This window comes from Apteryx mantelli, chromosome 15, assembly GCF_036417845.1.
Source record: "Apteryx mantelli isolate bAptMan1 chromosome 15, bAptMan1.hap1, whole genome shotgun sequence".
In the NCBI taxonomy this organism is placed as follows: Eukaryota; Metazoa; Chordata; class Aves; order Apterygiformes; family Apterygidae; genus Apteryx; species Apteryx mantelli.
This window is the reverse complement of record NC_089992.1, coordinates 16675635-16693443: the sequence shown is the minus strand read 5'-3', so window position 1 is coordinate 16693443 and position 17809 is coordinate 16675635. Positions and strand designations below refer to the sequence as shown.

General features: G+C 37.1%; 1 protein-coding gene across 7 annotated transcripts in view; it reads right to left on the bottom strand.

Moving 5' to 3' along the window:
• The window catches only part of TCF12 (transcription factor 12), a 184538-nt gene that overhangs the window by 44868 nt on the left and 121861 nt on the right, over nucleotides 1-17809 (bottom strand). For all 7 annotated transcript variants that reach the window (XM_067305579.1, XM_067305582.1, XM_067305580.1 and 4 more), the window contains 2 exons: nucleotides 11940-12075; nucleotides 8728-8780 (listed from right to left, as the gene is read on the bottom strand). In XM_067305579.1, coding sequence (XP_067161680.1) covers nucleotides 8728-8780; nucleotides 11940-12075 — 189 coding nt within the window. The remainder of the gene's footprint in view (nucleotides 1-8727; nucleotides 8781-11939; nucleotides 12076-17809) is intronic.

Here is a 17809-nt window from a genome sequence, read left to right as displayed (position 1 = left end):
ATTTTTTAAACTTGATTTCAGACAGACATGCCGTCAGCAGCGGAGCACTGAACTGATATGCACTTTGTAGCCTGAATTGTTTCCACTCATGACCCTGTAGTGTGTGTCCAAAACAACAAACTGTCTGTTTCTTTCAGTATATTGATTATGAAATCTGATGCTAAGTGAAATACTGACCTAATAATAAACCAAACCACCTGTATAAGAATATTTTCAAAGATCATTTTCAGACTAGAGATCTTTTATACGAACTACATATTCTCTCTAAAAACACAAGCTTTTATGTCAAATACATTTTTGTCCAACTTGTCAGAGCCACAAAACAAAAACACAATAAGCAAATATAACCCATCACTTGAATTAATATAAAATATACACCCTTTCTGAGATCATATAGATCACTGAAAATTATCCTCCTGCTATGTAAGGGATACTTAGGCATGCTAGTATCTCCACAGACAAGAGCCATCCCTGGCCAAATATATTGCACAATAAAATTAAAATATCACACTACCTTAACAAGCTTACTGCTTTTTATCACAGTTATTATTGTAAATGGACCTTTTCAAACACAACGAGAGGCAACACTTTTACAATGAATTATCTGCAACCAAAACGCAGAGTTCCTTTCTCACCAGCCACGGTCACAGCTAGACAGAACACACAAATGTCCCACGGAGCCTCTGCTTAAGCCCTTCTGAAAAATGGTATCTTAATACACCCCCAGACCTGCTATTGTTGGGGATCCCAATTCTTTTCTCCTTACTAATCTCCGTTTCATGTCCTCGGGGCTCAGCTGCCCCGCTTCCCTACGAAGGGAGGGAGGCCGGGCAGCTGCCCTCGCGGCCTGCATGTGCTGCCCTGCCGAAGCCTCCTCATCCACTTCAGCCCTACTGGAAAGAGGAACAGACCTTGCAAAATGACCCAGTTCTCACCAGTTTTAAGAAAACTGGCACCTGAACAGAGGACACAGACCCCAACTGATGCCCCACTGAAATAAAGGCAGGGATGGCGCCTAGAGGATGAAGGACACAAATTCATAGAAAATTAGTCTGATTACAGAGCAACCTGTTGCTAATTAAAAAAATATACAGTAACTTGATTGAGCTACTTCTGTTGCAACAGTTCTGAAATAACTTCTAGGAGTCTTACAACTCCCAGCATAACTTACTTTAAAATCAAAAGTTTATGATGATTAACTAGAACAAGGCCAGAGGTAGGATCATTGCTGAAGTAGTCTAAATCACACATAACGTAGCCATGGAAACAGACTTGCTTTCAAGCCTTAAGAATCAAATCTAGCTGTTCTGAGTGGAAAACAGTGTTTATTACACAGCCCTGCAATTACTCCATCAGTTAGGCAGATGCTATTTTGGTCAAAACCCTGACAGTAGTGCACCCTTCCATCCCTAACCAGCCACTAAGTGAACTGTCCAGCAAAAAGACAGAACAGACTAACTTTATGGAAGGCAATTTTAAACAACCAAGTAACTTTTTAGAGGAAAAAAAAGATCGCAAACAGAAGTCTGAAGCAAACCAGTCTGCTTAACTATGCAGCAGTCAGCAGCTCTGCAGCTTCCCTGTTCAGCAGGCTTGGCTTTAACTTCACGTTTTACATTTGTGTTGCTATAACCAGAGGGAAGAGTTTTAAGGGGCAGAAAAAAAACCAAACACAAGTGTGATTATTATCAAACACCATCCATTATTTTTACCTGGCAACATTAAGGTTTGTTTTTTAATAAAAATTTGAATCTGTCATGTGTGACTGGAAATGAAAAATAGAGTATACTTTTAAATAGGCAACTATAGTTAGAAAGCTAGTAATGCTAGTAGAAAGCAGTAGTTCTCCAAATAATATCGAATTTTAGTTGATTTTATTTTTATATATAAGTTTTACTAGAATGGAAAAATGAGGAAAAAGGAAAAAAAAGTAGCGTTATCTACCATCTTCAGAATAAAACTCAAAACTATTTATTTGAAGTCATTTTTAAACTTTGGTTTCAAAACTTTTCAAATACCACTTTGAGAGGTAACACATTAATATTTTTCAAATTCAGAAAGTTTCATTATTGTGCTGAAAATATTAAAATTTTGAAAACCTCTATATGAAGCTCTTAACTAAAAAGTAAAGATTTACTATCCTGAGAAAATAACTTATGCCACCAGAAGCCCAATAATCACCAGCCTAAAATGTGATAAAAACCTGGCCAATATGAAAATGTGATTAGACTTTAAGAGAACTTTACAGCTTTCCAAAATGATTGCTTCTGTTTGTGAAGCTTGTAAAAGAGTACTTGAATTACAAGTCTTTTCACATCAATTCAATATGGCCAAGAAAATTTATTTGCAAAATTAGAAAGTGATTGAGGGGTCCCTCTGCTGGTCCAACTTTAGTATCATTTAACTTTTATTTCCTTACTGAAGTACAGCATATTTTGCACTTCCTGTCTCCCCAAACAGGGAACACGCAGCTACAGCTGCACTTATATCGTCTCCCTGTAGGTGGCTCCATAGTCAAAATCTGAATCCATACGAATACGTTGGCACACGCACAGGTGTGCGCGCACACACACACACACACACTTTTTGAATTTGTTAAATAATTCAGCATCCAACAAGCTTTAGAAGATTGTATATCAAAGTGCAGGTAGCTAGTTGTGCCTTGGCATACCTTTTCTCTGCATTTCCCCCTTGCTTTTGTACTCCAACTTGCTGCTTGGAAAAATTCTTTTGCAAATGAAGCTGAACGATCGACCAAAAGCAAAACAATCCTTCTGTCATCCACAGGTAGGAATCCAACTAGTATTTCCCTGCATCTAAATCTAAATCCTGTAACTAAATTCCCAAGACTGTACAGCCTGTTTTCTTTACAGGTCTTGACTTCCCAACAAATTCGGTGGCGCTAAAGCAGTATGTAATTTAATTCAATTTTTAGTGTGTGTGTGTAAATTAACATCTTCATCTGTAATTTTTTTTTGAAGATGATATAGTGCTTTATTTTCAGCACCATTCCTTAAATATATAAACATATATATGTATATAATTTTTATATTGCCCATTGATGACGGACTGCATGGTCCCAGCCACAGCAACCTGCCCAGCATTCGCACTGATCAAGCAAGCGCAAGGAGGCACCTCAGTTGAACGGGACAACACGCGGCAGCCTAACAACAGGAGGCTGCCGCTTACTTCCCCAGCTGACTTCAGGGGCTCTGAAAGCCTTCCCACCAGGACTACAAGTACTACCAAGCAAAAGATATTAAGAAACAGCCTTCAAAAAAGCTTTTATCCTTATCTGTTATAAAATACTACATTAATTTATGGTAACGGACGCATTATCTTTGAGGTAAAGCAGAAGTTGCAGCAGTTCCATATAAAGTCTCTGTGAAATTACACAAGTTGCAATTTGATCGTGTTATTTTTTCAGATAGCAATTTTAGAACTATGCACAGATTTAAGATTCTTCTATACAGACCTCCACTCAAGTTAAGAGCATCTAACATGCTCATTTTGATATATTGTGAAAGTTTAAAAAGAAGCAACATTAAAGTTAATATTAACACCAACAAATTCAAACTTGAGAGGTATAATTTGGCATTAAAAAAATTTTTTTAAAAATCTATCTATGAAGGCTTTCCACAGAGCAGATCTCTGACCTAAGCAGCTTCACAACAGTCTGCTGCAGTCAGATGCCAGGACAGATAGTTTGGACAAGTGATCTGATAGCAACCAAAACCGCACTGTTAAGAGATGGTTACTTAAGGACCTTCACCCTGATTCAGTGCGAACTCTGCCTGAGCTCTCACGGCAGGACTTTGCCATGAATTGCTTAGCTGCTTAATGACAGCTAAACACTTTTGATTTCTCCCATAGCAAAGAAGATGAGATGTTATAATTTCAAGTTACTGCTGTTTTCAGATCAATTTCAAACAAAGCCAAAATTGAAAATAATATAACCAGAAGAGCAGGTCCTAACAAAATGATTTAAGAAAATGCTTGATAATGGAAACAACCATTTCTTAGAGGACTGTAAAGTCTCAAAGAAATACTTAATTTGTAACATTACTTAGAGCTCGGTTTTATATATTTGATTTTTGTTCCACATCACAGATGAGCAGCAGCGGGCAAGCCCCTTCCCTAAAGACGCTGCCCTTTGAATCAGGCCAAAAAATAAGAATACAGCAAAGCAGCAGAAGTACGGGAGAAGAGAGACCGTGAATCACAACCACGAAATCACAAGTTCTGTGTTACATTATCCATACAGATTTGTTTGCCTGCTTTCATTATTTAAAATTGTCTTACAAAACAGAACACAGGATCAAAGACAAGGAGCAGATGAGCTACTACTGTCTTTGCGAGTGTTAAATACCGAAGACATGAATGACAGTTGAAGAGTATCGCTTGACTGCATGAGACAGTTCCAAACGGCTCCGCACAAACGCTAAACACTGCCTTGTATATTTTGACACCATCTCCAACCAGTGTAAAGAGTACTTAGGACACAAATGAAACAAATCTTGCAAAAAAATCCCACCATGAAGTCAGTTAAACATCACACAACATAACTCCCCAGAATGCTCCCATGGTTTCACTCAGACATGTGTTTCCGAGGAGAACCATGGACTTTGTCAGATTACTCTGCGGATGTTGCTTTGCACCAGGCTACTTCAATACACATTGAAATATTGAGGATAATCCTCTAAAAGTCTACTCACCTTGCTGAATGTTATATTATTTTTAATACAACCTAATTAATAATGTCTCAAAAACTGGGCTTCAGATAAACATCCTGAAGTCTGGACCATTTCCCCACTTCAAATAATCTCCTCTTGCTGCTTGGGGAGGGGTGGAGGAAGGAGGGAGCACAAAAGGGAGTAAGATCCATTATTTTCCTTCCGATACTTTCAGGCCCCATTGGTATCTTAAGACATCTCTTTCAACATATTTCTCAAGCTCACTCTTAAAAACTAACATGATACAAAAAATGCCTGTAGTATTTGGGAGGTAATTCCATGCATGCAAACCAACCTTTTACTAGCTTTTGTTGGTAAAGAATTCCTGCAAAAAATTAGCACATGCAGAATATGTATGCCATATGTAGAGGGTGATATATGAGAAATCCCTATAATCAAGCTATAAATTGTCTTAAATGTTTTGCTAAATTCTTCTGAGTTCGAATTTAGAAACAGATCTCTGCTATTAGAAAGCGTTCATTTGACAATCTCTTATTAAATAACTGGCAATCTAAAGTTGAATATTAACTGATAGCCTCAAGTGCTATGGAAAGTCAAAAATATTCTGCATCTCAACATAGTTATTAGAAATGGCACTACACAGAAAACAAACAGATATTTGTGCCTGTGTGCCACAGCTCATTTTCTGTAATAGGCAGCAACATACACCATGTATTTCAGGTTATTTCTTAGTTGATATGAGACCAATTAAATGACAAAAGAATGATCATAGATATTTACAGGATTTGTCTTAGAATTATCACTGCATGATAACTACTGATCATGATACTAATCATAAATACTCTGTATGAAATATTTCCTGACTACACATGTAGAAAGTGCGTATCATGCTGGTGCTCCTGGCACGTCCGTAAGGAGCCTGCAGCCTCCCGGCGCACCTTCCGCTGAGCTCTGCTCTTCTTCCCTCTCCCTCTGCAGCTCGAGCAGTTCTTCAAAAATACTGGCTCTACGCGCTGCACAGTTTGTGCTTCGCCAATTAGGTGCAACTGATTTCAAGTCACATGATGTCATTGCTGTTTCTTGGCTCAGTTAAGGTAACTCCTACAATCAGAGAAATTCTCAGAAATACCACAAGAGTTTCAAATCTCGAATGATAAGGTAGCTGTCATGAAACAGGTTTTTTTCCCTGTTATTGTAATATAAACTGCACAGATATCATTTTGTTCATTCAAGCCTGGCTTGAGTTAACAGTAAGAAGAAATAAACAGTTGATGTTTAGTTTTTATCCTCCCTACAGAGCTTTAGATTTAGTAGTTTAGTTATAGTTCAACTTAAATGCTTGCATGTTAACATTTAAAAGCTTTGGTGGCAACGACTTGCTGCTTAGAAAAGTTAGGAGAACTTAAGAATACATTTGCCTGGTGCATTTCCACAAATAAAATCTGAACATTTTATTTTTACAGCAAAAGGACAAGTTCAGATTCCCAGTTGCATTCCAAAAATAACTAAAGAATTTGTTAGCATTTTTCTATATAACTGTTTTTACTTTAGGCCCTGAAAAAACACAAGTGGAAAGGTAAATATCAAAACAAGCAATTTTGGAAAATATCAGACATATCCAAGGGAAAAGGATAAAAACTAGAGGAAGATAGTTTTCTAAAAAAATCCTTATATCTTAAAAAATATATATACATTGTTAAATTACAATTACCTAGGAAAATCAATTACTATAGAGCATCCGTTGATATGGGAGCCCTATACTAACAAAAAAAATTGTAAAAAAGCTTTCAGGATAAAACTAAAAAATTAAAAAAAATCAGATTTGTATGTTATTTAACCTTTATTACCTTTCTTGTGACTTTCTATGTTATAATTAAACCAGCTAGATCAATTTTTATCTTTGCCATAATACAATTTGACCTTTTATCAAGGTATTTTTAAAATAAGTAAAGAAAACACTTAAAAAATTATCTGCTCAATTTAAATTTCCTAGGATGCTCAGTAATATTTAGTTTTGTATCACGTTCCAAACAGAGCGCATCTCTCATGACTTTTTTTTTGGTAATCTGTCATCTCAGTTCAAGGCTCTACTCAGGACTGAAAACATTTAAATACAGAGAAACAGTACTTTAAAAATGCATCATAGCAATCATTGATTATTCACAGTAACAGCACTTTATTACTGAGATTGGTACAGTGTTTAATAAAAAAATTAATCAGCATTTTGTCTTCACTCTTCATTCAGAAGAATAATTAAATGTAAAACATTAGAAAAATACTGCTTCTTAAAATTAATGCCTACTAAGAGAAATGAGATAAATTTTTCATTCAACTAAAATGATCTCTTTACCTGGCTAATGCTACTAAATATTAAAGATGTAATGTAAGTTTTATTACTCTCCTAGAATTACAGTAATAAATTACATGAAAATTGCACTGCTATGTGTTTCAGCTTCTCTGACATTTTAAATATATTTTTGTTAATCTAGCAGAAATCATCTGCTAGACTGTAAAGCCACCCTACATAACACACAACTGTTAAAATGTAAATTGCCAAACTATTTTTAGCTGCTGCTGAAGGGGGAAAAAAAAGAAAGGGAAAAAAAAAAGAAGAAGAATATTCCTGGCCTCGGGAATAATGATTTGAGGCATTGTGTTCATTTTGTTTATCAAGCAGCTATTCAGCCTCTAGTGGGGCCCAAGTGCTTATGCAAGCAAAAGCTTTTAAGAGTGCCTGCAGCTGCAATCCTGGCTTCCAGGTAGGCTGCAGGTTCAGAGCACAGCTGCCCCGGGCTATCTAGACGCTGTCGCAGCTCCATCTGGAAGTATGGTTAAAACAGGATTTCAGATTCAGGTTTCTGTATATATCACAGGGAGCAGGGGGAGGGTGAGGGGAAAGAGAGGGAGGAGAGAAGGGGGGAGATGCAAGGACTAGGAGACACCATCCATACTTCAGGCTTAATACAGAATAAAAAGATCAGACCCATTTTGCTCCCTCTATATTACAGTTGCCTGTGCAGTACGCTCTATTCAGCCTATCCGGCTTTGAGTTATGACTCATCCAAGTGCACCTGCGCCCATGTGTTAAGTACTGCCAAATAAAAGCCCAACATCCATTTACACAACAAAGAGATGTACCCCGCAAGGCAGCGGCGCTTCCCCCTCCCCGCCGCTTTGCGCCGCGCTGCGCCGCGCCGCGCAGGGAGAAAAATCATTCTGTCCCTCGCCTCGCTGGGGATTTTTCACTTCACGTGGATTTTTAAATGCAGATTCATTTATAAACAATTTTCTTCCTTTTAAGAATAAAGCATATTTAATGCCACAAAACACCCCTGTAGCATTAGATTATCACAGCCATTAATGATTTTTCCACCAAAACCCTTCCAACCTTTTTCATCAAAGCCCTTTATTCTCGAAGGATAAATTTTCAAGCAAAGAGGGATCAACAAACTAGTTGCTTGAAAGCTTTCCTGATGCTAGGCTGAAGTTAGGAAAGGCTTAATGAAGGCTTTAAAATCCACCAGGGCTTCACAATGAACATCTGACTCGGTGATTTATGCATATTAATAACCTCAGTCCTACTGAGGCAAGCTGAGCTGTACATGTCCTCCGAATCTTAATGTCTTCAGCTCCACTGGGATTATTACAAATGTAAATTTCTAAGATTCTCAGCTATTAATCTCTGTCTGTCCTCCTGTTCAGCAACATAATGACTAATTAAACATCAAAAGACCTGTACAGGAGATCTTCTTTGACAGCTCCTGGCCCAGCTCTCTTCCCAAGAGAGGAATTCAAATGACAGGGACAAGTGGGTAAGAGCATATGAGCAAGCTACAAATCACTGCTATGAAATCTAAAAATTACACATCAAATGTGTATTTAGTCCTCAGGAACCACTCCCAATTACCTGGCCTAGCTGTTCATGTCCAGTAGACAGCCTTCCTAACAGTAAGTTAAACGGTTTGTATGGCAGGTAAGCAAAACATGGTTTGAGCCTAATTTGTTTAGTACAAGTAAAAATTTCAGTACTTACAGAAGAAGGCAAACCGGGGGGCACCTTTCTTACTTTCTTTGTCTGTAAAGGATCTGCGCACAGAAAAACAACACATTTCATCAAGCATGCTGTCTTACAGATGAAAAAGAATGAATAGCTCCCCTATACAGTTATTTTCTTTCCACAATGGATTTCCTGTTTTCTGATTTCATGCATTTTTCATTCTGCACCAATGAAATTTGTCTTTAACGTCAATACAAGTAGGTGTTTAAATATGTAACGCACTGATGTCCTTGTCTAAAATAAAGCTTCGTTAAATAATTACTTTTGATTCTTTCCATGAGGAAAACAGTTATTCCTAAGAACACTAACACCGCAGGGAACACTGATGCCATTATACATTCACTAAGAAACAAAGATTTTGAGATACATAGGGAGGAAAAACGAATGATTATCGACAGAGATGCTTTCCCTTTCTGCAGCTTAGAGTAATGACAGAACTGTCAAAGACAAATTTATGACACATTAAAGTGATTTATACTCTAAAAATAGTAACATCATGTAAAATTCTACACGGTTTAGGCAATACCAAAGCTACAAATAACAGCAAATCCAATAAACTAATTACTTTTCATAAGTCATAAAGATAACACAACTCAATTTTTCATGTAATAGGAAAGTTAGAAATACGATATCTGCTTCTTTCTACCAATAATTACCTTCACACCACAAATGCGGGCAGCCAGTATCACTACTTAAATCAAAAATCTGAACCAGTTTAGTCGGCTTCCAATAAAATCCATCTGGATAGCATGCATGCAAATTAGGAGTTTACTGATGTTCTGGAGACCAATAAATATCTGGCAATATTATCATTTCTACAGTTGACTGATTGAGTCTTCAATTAAAATACAGAACTTCTAATTTTCCATTTTTGTTCAGAATGTATAATCACAATTTTAGTGTAAGATATGAAAAGATAAAAATTAATTACTCCTTCCCCTGTGTAATAAGGGCAAGAAACTGCAGGTGGAAATATCCTCTGGATATCTTCACTCTGTTCATTCCATATGGTATGTTTGAATAGAAAATAAAAGGATTTTTTGGATTTTAAGAGAGATTTACACTGCACTCAATGTGTGACCTAGAAGGCAACATTGGCTGATTTGATTGAACATTCTTCAGTGGGGAATTTAAAGAGAGTTTGCTAAAATCCTGGATAGGCAACTCCTTCTCAGGGAAAAAACTGACATAATTCAGCTTTGCTTTAAATTCTTAGCAGCTTAGTAATGTCTAACTAGTCCACTAAAAAAAAAAAAAAAAAAAAAAATTGGACATACTTTCTCAAGTCATTGGAAACAAGGCTCGAGATAGCAGTATACTGCTTTTTTCCCTGAAATTCCAGACAGATCTTTCCATACGTGCGCACCCGCTACCTGCCCGCATCCAGGGTTACAGTCCTCCGGATTCAGCCATGACAGAAAGAGAAACACTGTGCTGTTAGTGGCTTGGAGAGCTTAGACCACTTGAATTTCCCTTTCAAATAAAAAAATAAAGGGGAGCACAACTTCTCTGAAAACACCCCACTTCACTTAATTTTTTCTATTTAAAAACAGGCAAACCCACCAAACTCTGTATAGTTTTCCATAAGAAACTGTACCTTAACCAAGTATTCAATTAGTAGAAATCAGACAGTCTGGTTTGGGATTCTCCCTTAAAGCCTGTGTCACACATTTCTTCAGCCTTTCTGTCCCTGCCAATATCACTCTCCCTGTCCAGCATTGAAAGTAACGTTGTAACAGGCAGTCTGCTACTCAAAACCCTGGCAAGTTACTATTATAGTAGTTTCCCACTAAAAGCAATTCAATGGGGCCAAAACACACACACACACAAAAAAAAAGGCAAGTCTTTTCTATTAAACTCCAAACATTCTTCCTGCTGGCAAACAAAATATTTCACTGATCTTTGCTCAGATTCTTCCTCTTCTGAACAGATATGAAGAACTTCACTGAATTCTCACATCCTAAGAAGCATGAATACTTTCAAAAATATTTGTAAAGACAACTCCAGAATTAAATGACAGTTGTCTTGGCAACAGGTTAAAAAAGGTATATGAAAACAATATTTTTAAACATACAAACACACATATATATGTAATATACAATAATATATATACATAATTCTAAAGTGGTATTTCTATCAATAAAGATTTGAAAAACAATTTCAAGCATGTTCAGGACTATTTAATGTTCCAGGAGTTTACAATCTCTAGTTAATACTGAAGTTACTTCAGGAAACAATTTGCATTTGATGAAATCTATGGTTTCAGTTATACAGTTCTAACAAGGAAAAATTTAATATGGAAGAGAAGTGCTATACAGAATGAGGAACATTCAAAAATAAACAGAATTTGAGCAACCCAGTGATGTAAAATAGTAACATTGAATTATGGTAGCTTTTAAACTGGAATATCAGGTTACAGTCTCTCTTCTGGTGCTAGAAAAAGAATTAAAACTTTCATGTCCAATTATTTGGGATACTATTAGAACATAAACAATTAAACAGCTGCCTCATTTTTGATTCCCTAACTCAATAGAAAGTCTTTAGAGCCATCAAATATTACTAGTGACTGAAACTGAAAAGTAAGACTCCATTTCTCTCTCTAAGCATATCCAGAATAAAAATAAATACTGTTATGATATTGTGACAATTTTAAAGCAAGTTCCTGCTTGCATATTTTGCGAGGTAGTTTTATTTTAGGTTAATCTACTAGTCTTCAATTGCTACAAACTTTAAAGGCATGTTGAACCAATTATAATGAACTATATATTACCCCGAACAAAGTAACTTTTAGCATATAAAAGGATAATTGTTTCCCCTTTGTGCCTTTTCCCTGCTAAATAATGCTAATGACCTCAAGGTCAGGCATTTCCAGGAGTTAATGATGGCATGGGTTAAGGGCACTCAGCTGGTCATCAACTCCTATCCATCTGTCATTATTGCTTTTGCAATTAAGGGGTTTATTGGAGTTTCTTGTTTTATAAGCAATACTGATCAGTGTTGAACCCAAAACTAGTGTTAGGACCAAAATTTTAATAACTCTGGTTTAGCTCTTACATAGCTGCTTGCTGTAATTTGAATTGCTCAGTGCAGAGCAATTTCAGTTGTATAAAATGAGTTGCCAAGAAAAATAACAAAGTCTGCAGAAACACACCACGAATTAAAGTTTAAAAACTGTCTGTGTTACTGACCAAGAGCTGGTGAGTCATGAAGTGGTCTTCGGCGCTGATTTGTGCCAGAGAACGGGTAGTAGGGTGTTCCAGGTTTTCCTGAGGATGACAGCTGACCTGGACTTCCAAGCCCCATATCTGACCGAAGCAGACTAGACTGCAAAATATATAAAGTAAATTTAAGCTCTATAAAACTAAACTGTTAATATTCCATGTTAATAAACTATTATTTGCATGTACTGCTCTTAGCAGTTAGAGCCATTTATTGGGTTTTCAGTAAAGGTCTTGGAGTTCAAAAAACAATGTTGACTTGTAAAAATTAACATTCACAGAATATACTATAGCATGATTTAGAAAGGTAGAGCAAGTTTGGCTGTAAGCCTCCCAAAAACATAACCATTTGTGTTTAAAAGGTCTGAATGAATCAATTCATACTCAAACTATAAACAAAAATCAAAATACTTTGTTTAGTTTGCAATGTAACACTGCGTCCATTATACATTATAAATAGAATTGATAAAAAAACTGCTAGGAGTTTATAGTGTGATATAAGGTTTTAGCACATACTTAAAAAGCCAGACTTATATTACATTCATAAAAATATGGTATAATTGTCCCAAAGATCATTCTTAAACACAGACACAAGAGATAAAGATTAGATTAAAGCACAGAATGCAACAAATATGACATTTTAAAACCTTCAAACCAACAATGTAGTTGAACCCTTTTCTTCCTTTTTCATGCAGTGGATACAAACACATACTAAACAGTTAAAACATGCACAATATATTGTTTGGCCTCAATATTTGGATTTCTTTTATGAAAATTAAATGAATGTTAGCAATCTATGAGAACTTTGGTTTTTTTCATGGTTTGTACCATGCTTAACCTTGTTTTAGTCTGGGAAAAAACAAACTTGGAGAGAAACCCACAGAACTGTTTGTAAAGAAAGCACAGTGCTACCAAGCATCAGCACTGGATGCTTCACACAGCTTTGCTCATACAGCAATAGTCCACTCTGCCTTACGCACAGTACAAGGCACTTTGCTTATACTATCTACGAAAACAGCGTTTAAAGGTCAACATGGAACCAGCTACCATTCAGAGACAAGTGACTTGATTTGATCATCATTTCTTCATACTAAGTCAGCAGTGGGTGCAGGCATCCTGTTATAATTTACAAGCCCGGGACAGCAATCGGCATCGCAGAGGTAAAGCATACAGCTGTTGGGTGGCAGGACAACCGCTACGCTTGCCTGCGTTCAAACTGTGCTGACATTACCTGATCATTGACATGCAAGACGATGAAACTGCTGACTGGATTAACATCTATGCCATACCGAAACTGCAAAGCGGGAGGCGTCTCCTTTCAGACTCCTGGTTCTCAGGCCGACTCGCCCCCTCCGCTGAAACCGCCCACCAGCGAAGAGCTCTCGCGCTCCCACGGTTGCGGAGGTGCCCACGTGCTGTTGCTTGCTGGAGCCACAGCAGCCCCTGCAATATCTGCAGGCACCGGTGCTCCTGGGCCTCCTCACCTTTCCCATTGAGGCCTAAATACCCTCATTTGTAAATATGTGCATGCATTTTTTGGATTGAATTATATCATTCAAGCTGGTTCTTTTGGTGTTATCTATATATTCTACTCTATACACCATCAGGAGCCCTTCACTTGTTTCATTTTCAAGAATTATATTTTTGTGTATTTGCTATTTTGAAGTTATCAACACCATTTTTAATTTTTTCTGTGACGACTCCTGAAAGATGAGGCTTTATCTCACCACATGGCTCTCACTAAGATCCTAAAAACTTTTTAACTTGCAAGACTCTGGGATTAGCAAGAGATCCAGAGTTTATATATAAAATTAGAGACTATATACAAAATAAGCAATAAACAAGTGCCTTTTTCCTGAGAAATACATTTGCATCATATCAGTATCAAAATGTGTATCTGTTACTTGACTGATGACTAAGCCTAAAATCTTATATTTTAATTGAAAAGAGTAGAGAGTGAAAGAGTCATCCTGTTACAAACTTAAGGAATAACAAGTTTCATTTTCCATTTTTGGAGGCCAAGAAGTGTTAAGTATTTGTTACAGATCTATGACACAGTCTGAAGAACATCAAAGATAATAGTGATAAACATTAGGCATAAGAATAAAAAGTTTCCCATCAACTCAAATTCTTCATCCTTGCCATTCTTGCTTTCATCCTCTTAAGTATTCCAGTTCCTGACATTTTCATTGGACCCCGTATTTCAAAGCAATATGACTGCTGCAAGAACAGGAACTAAGTGTTGATGCACTGAAAATTAATTCTTCACAAGTAAACTAAAACAATCTTATGATGAAATAATCTTTAAGTCTGCATTGTTAATATAAAACTCATACTGAAATTAGATACCCTTATAAGGAGTCAGGTGATCTTTAAACAAAGTAAACAGCAAGTATGTGGGAAATCTGCCTGTAGATCAGGCTTTAAGATTTGCTCATTTTGCCTTTGACAAACAATTGAGAAGAGCTTACTGTTTTGGAGAATACGTTACAATTATTAGACTATCTGGCATTACATAGTATAAATCTGAATTTAGCACAGATGCTACTTGAACCATTATTAGTTTTGGTGGTGAACAGCGTACAAGAAAACTGGACAGTATTTTACATGTGAAAATCAGCTCTTCTAAACCAATAAATGAAACTAATTCTGTACTTATCCCAAAATTTAATCAAAAGGTAAAACTCGGCCTCTGGCCCAAGAATATACAGAACTGAAGGAAAATTTCTTCACACGGCCCTTGGGGAAGGGAAAGAAGCATTGTGATAGTTATTATTTCAAGCAGCAGAAGCAAGGTGCCACGCAGAGAAGAGCGGAGGTGGGAAGTGACCTCTAGAGGTCTTCCAGTCTGTCCACCCTGCTTACTCACAACAGCTGCTAAACAGCACTAGAAATGACATCTCAGTCACATTAAAGAACTTCCCCAACAGCATCTCCTTCTGAGCACTAGCAGTGATTTTGGAAATGCAAAGGGATCCATACAGACATCTAAAAAGAGGCAGAAGGATTTTCAGCTCCACTACTCATGGGGGTGTGGGAGGAGGAGACAAAACACTTCCACCAAGCCATTCCAAAAGACAGATATCTATATCTTTTCCAAAGTTAACCTCCAACCTTTACCTAATGGTATTTGCCATTCTTGCTTTCATCCTCTTAAGTATTCCAGTTCCTGACATTTTCATTGGACCCCGTATTTCAAAGCAATATGACTGCTGCAAGAACAGGAACTAAGTGTTGATGCATTGAAAATTAATTCTTCACAAGTAAACTAAAACAAAAACAAACTCATCCTTTTATGTGAGCTGGTGCAGCTACCTGACTCGGTGACTCCAGCAATGATGCACCATAATAACTAGCAGGGTCTGCTCACAGAACTGAAATTTAGAAGCACAGTGGAAAAGTAATAGAATACACACCTGAAAACCCTCAAACTGTACAACCTACTCTAAAAAAGTTTACTGATCTATATAGTATTTGGCTAGAAATTTTTTATTCAACAAAACCCTTCTGCTGTTGCCACAATCAAACAAGGTATACACAGTAAGTCTGTTTAAAATTTTATAATTGTTCTTCAGTGTTCCAAAATAAAATAAAAATAGATGTCATTAGTTCATCTTATTGATTTTTCTGCCTGTCTGAACCAATTGAGAAGCAATATTGATTGGGACTGATCTTTTCCTAAGGGCATCTGATAAAGAAAGGAATACAAAAATACCACTGAGGATTCAATGAGTAGCAAAAGAGCTTTGTGTTATCAGCACCAAGTGTCTTCGCCCGACAGCCCGAGGCTCCGTTGCGGCAGCGCTCTTCTGGCACAGCTCAGTGTGCAGCGCTCTCCGTGGAACGTGGCCGGGCTTGCGCTGGGAACCGCATCTGCGCGCCACGGACCCAATTACGGGCGAATAATCAATGACTGGTTCTTCTCCTGACCATCAGCCACTCCCAGATTACTGCTACAGATAGACACACATCACCCTTACAAATGTGCCTCTCTGGACTTTATAAGACATAAACCCAGCTTCAAAATAAACAAAAAATTATTTAAAGCAGTATTTCCCCTAGGGAATTTGTGTTCAAACACTAGCCTAAAAAAGCTTTTATTCCACTCAAATAAGAACACAAGCAGCTTAGTTCCAAAGAGGCTGGAATGGAGAAAAGAAGTAAACTTAACTGCACTACTTCTAAAATGTATCCCTTTCAGCAAAACCAGGAAAGAGTTTCGACAGCCTAAGGCAAAATGGTATGACCTGACCCCCCAAAATTAAGGCTTCTACAGTCCAGACAGGTGTTTCAAAGGGGTGCCTCTGCAAGGAAAAAAAAAAAAAGTCTCAGAAAAATGAGATGCATGGGAGTCACCTATTCAAATATGGCAAGGTGTGGGGGGGAAGGATCGTATGCACGTAAGTACGTACGTGTGTGTGTGTGTGCGCATGTGCATACACACACCTTTGTCACAGAAAACAAGCAACTCTATTGCAGCTGCACACGTGCACACAAAGTTAGCTTCCATTCAAACTAACAAGCTAATCAACCATATGCTTAAATCCAAATGGTACACCTGAGAAGGAAAGAAAAAAAAAAAAAGAAAAAAACACACACCTCCTTACTCAACATATTTTTTAATGGTTTTAAAATTGGTTCTTTCAAAGAATTTGAGAATACAAGTAAGGAAAAGTTTGTGCTTTCTTTTATTCAGCCCAATTGTATGAGTCTTTAGAATTCCAGGGATACACTTTGACATCAAAACACTGCTCTGCCTTCAGCGAGCTTCGAGGACACTGGCCAGCAGAATGCAAACTGCTTGGTAAACTGTTCTCTGATTAAAAAAGAAAAAGTACTGTGGACAAGTAAAGGCCTACATATGTCTTTATGTGATATTTCCTGATGCTCTTAAAGATTTAGGCTATTAGTTCATAAGAAAGCCAAATTGTCCTTTAATACACTAATATTTTTAATAAACACACTTCCAAACACTACTGTATATAAGGCTTTACCATCTCCAAAAGTACATTTGTTATAGGCAGATGGCCTTGTGCTTCTCTTAAGCAATCAGCATTTGTGGTGGTGTAAATCCTGTTCATGCTCATTTTTGGAAGTGAGATGAGACTTGCAACTTATGTACTGAAAATTTACATCTCAAAAAACTTTCCCCATGGACTAACCAACTAGATTATATTTTGCCCACATTTTTGAGTTTTTGGAGTTAGCTTCCTCTTCAGAAAGTTTACACTTTGCTTCCCAGGAGTCAGGCTGCCCCTATTTAAGAAAAGCAAACTGTAGAAAGTTAAAAAAAAAAAAAAAAAAAAAAAAAAGGTAGGTAGTGAGCTTAGTTAGCAATAGGAGACTTAGATAAATTATTTTGTTAAGCAAAATAACTCAACAGCATTCATCTCAATCAAATCCTTCTGTTTCTTGACTAGCAGTAAGACGACAGTTTACAAACTTTATGCAATAGGAGCTTCTCACTTCGCATTTTTCAGTTTCTCAGAACTATGCAGAGCAGATAGTAAAAGCATTCCTCACCTTGCTATAACCTTGAAATCCTCCCCTGGGCAAAGCAAAAGTTTTAATGCACTGTTGCTTTTATTCATTCAGGTATTTGGATGAAGATTAAAATGTCTTAGTACTTCAAATGTCTTGCCTTATGGATAAACCAACACAATTTTATGTACTAATTTAACAGAACTTGGCAAAATGGAGAAGTCTGCTGAATTTGAGCAGTCCCCTAGCTAAGTTGTACATGTTATTGTGACTCCAAAGGAAAAGCTAACATAAAATTAAAATATTAACAAATAACAAAATGAGATCCTTGTACAGCACAGAGGTTTGGGCTGCAAAAA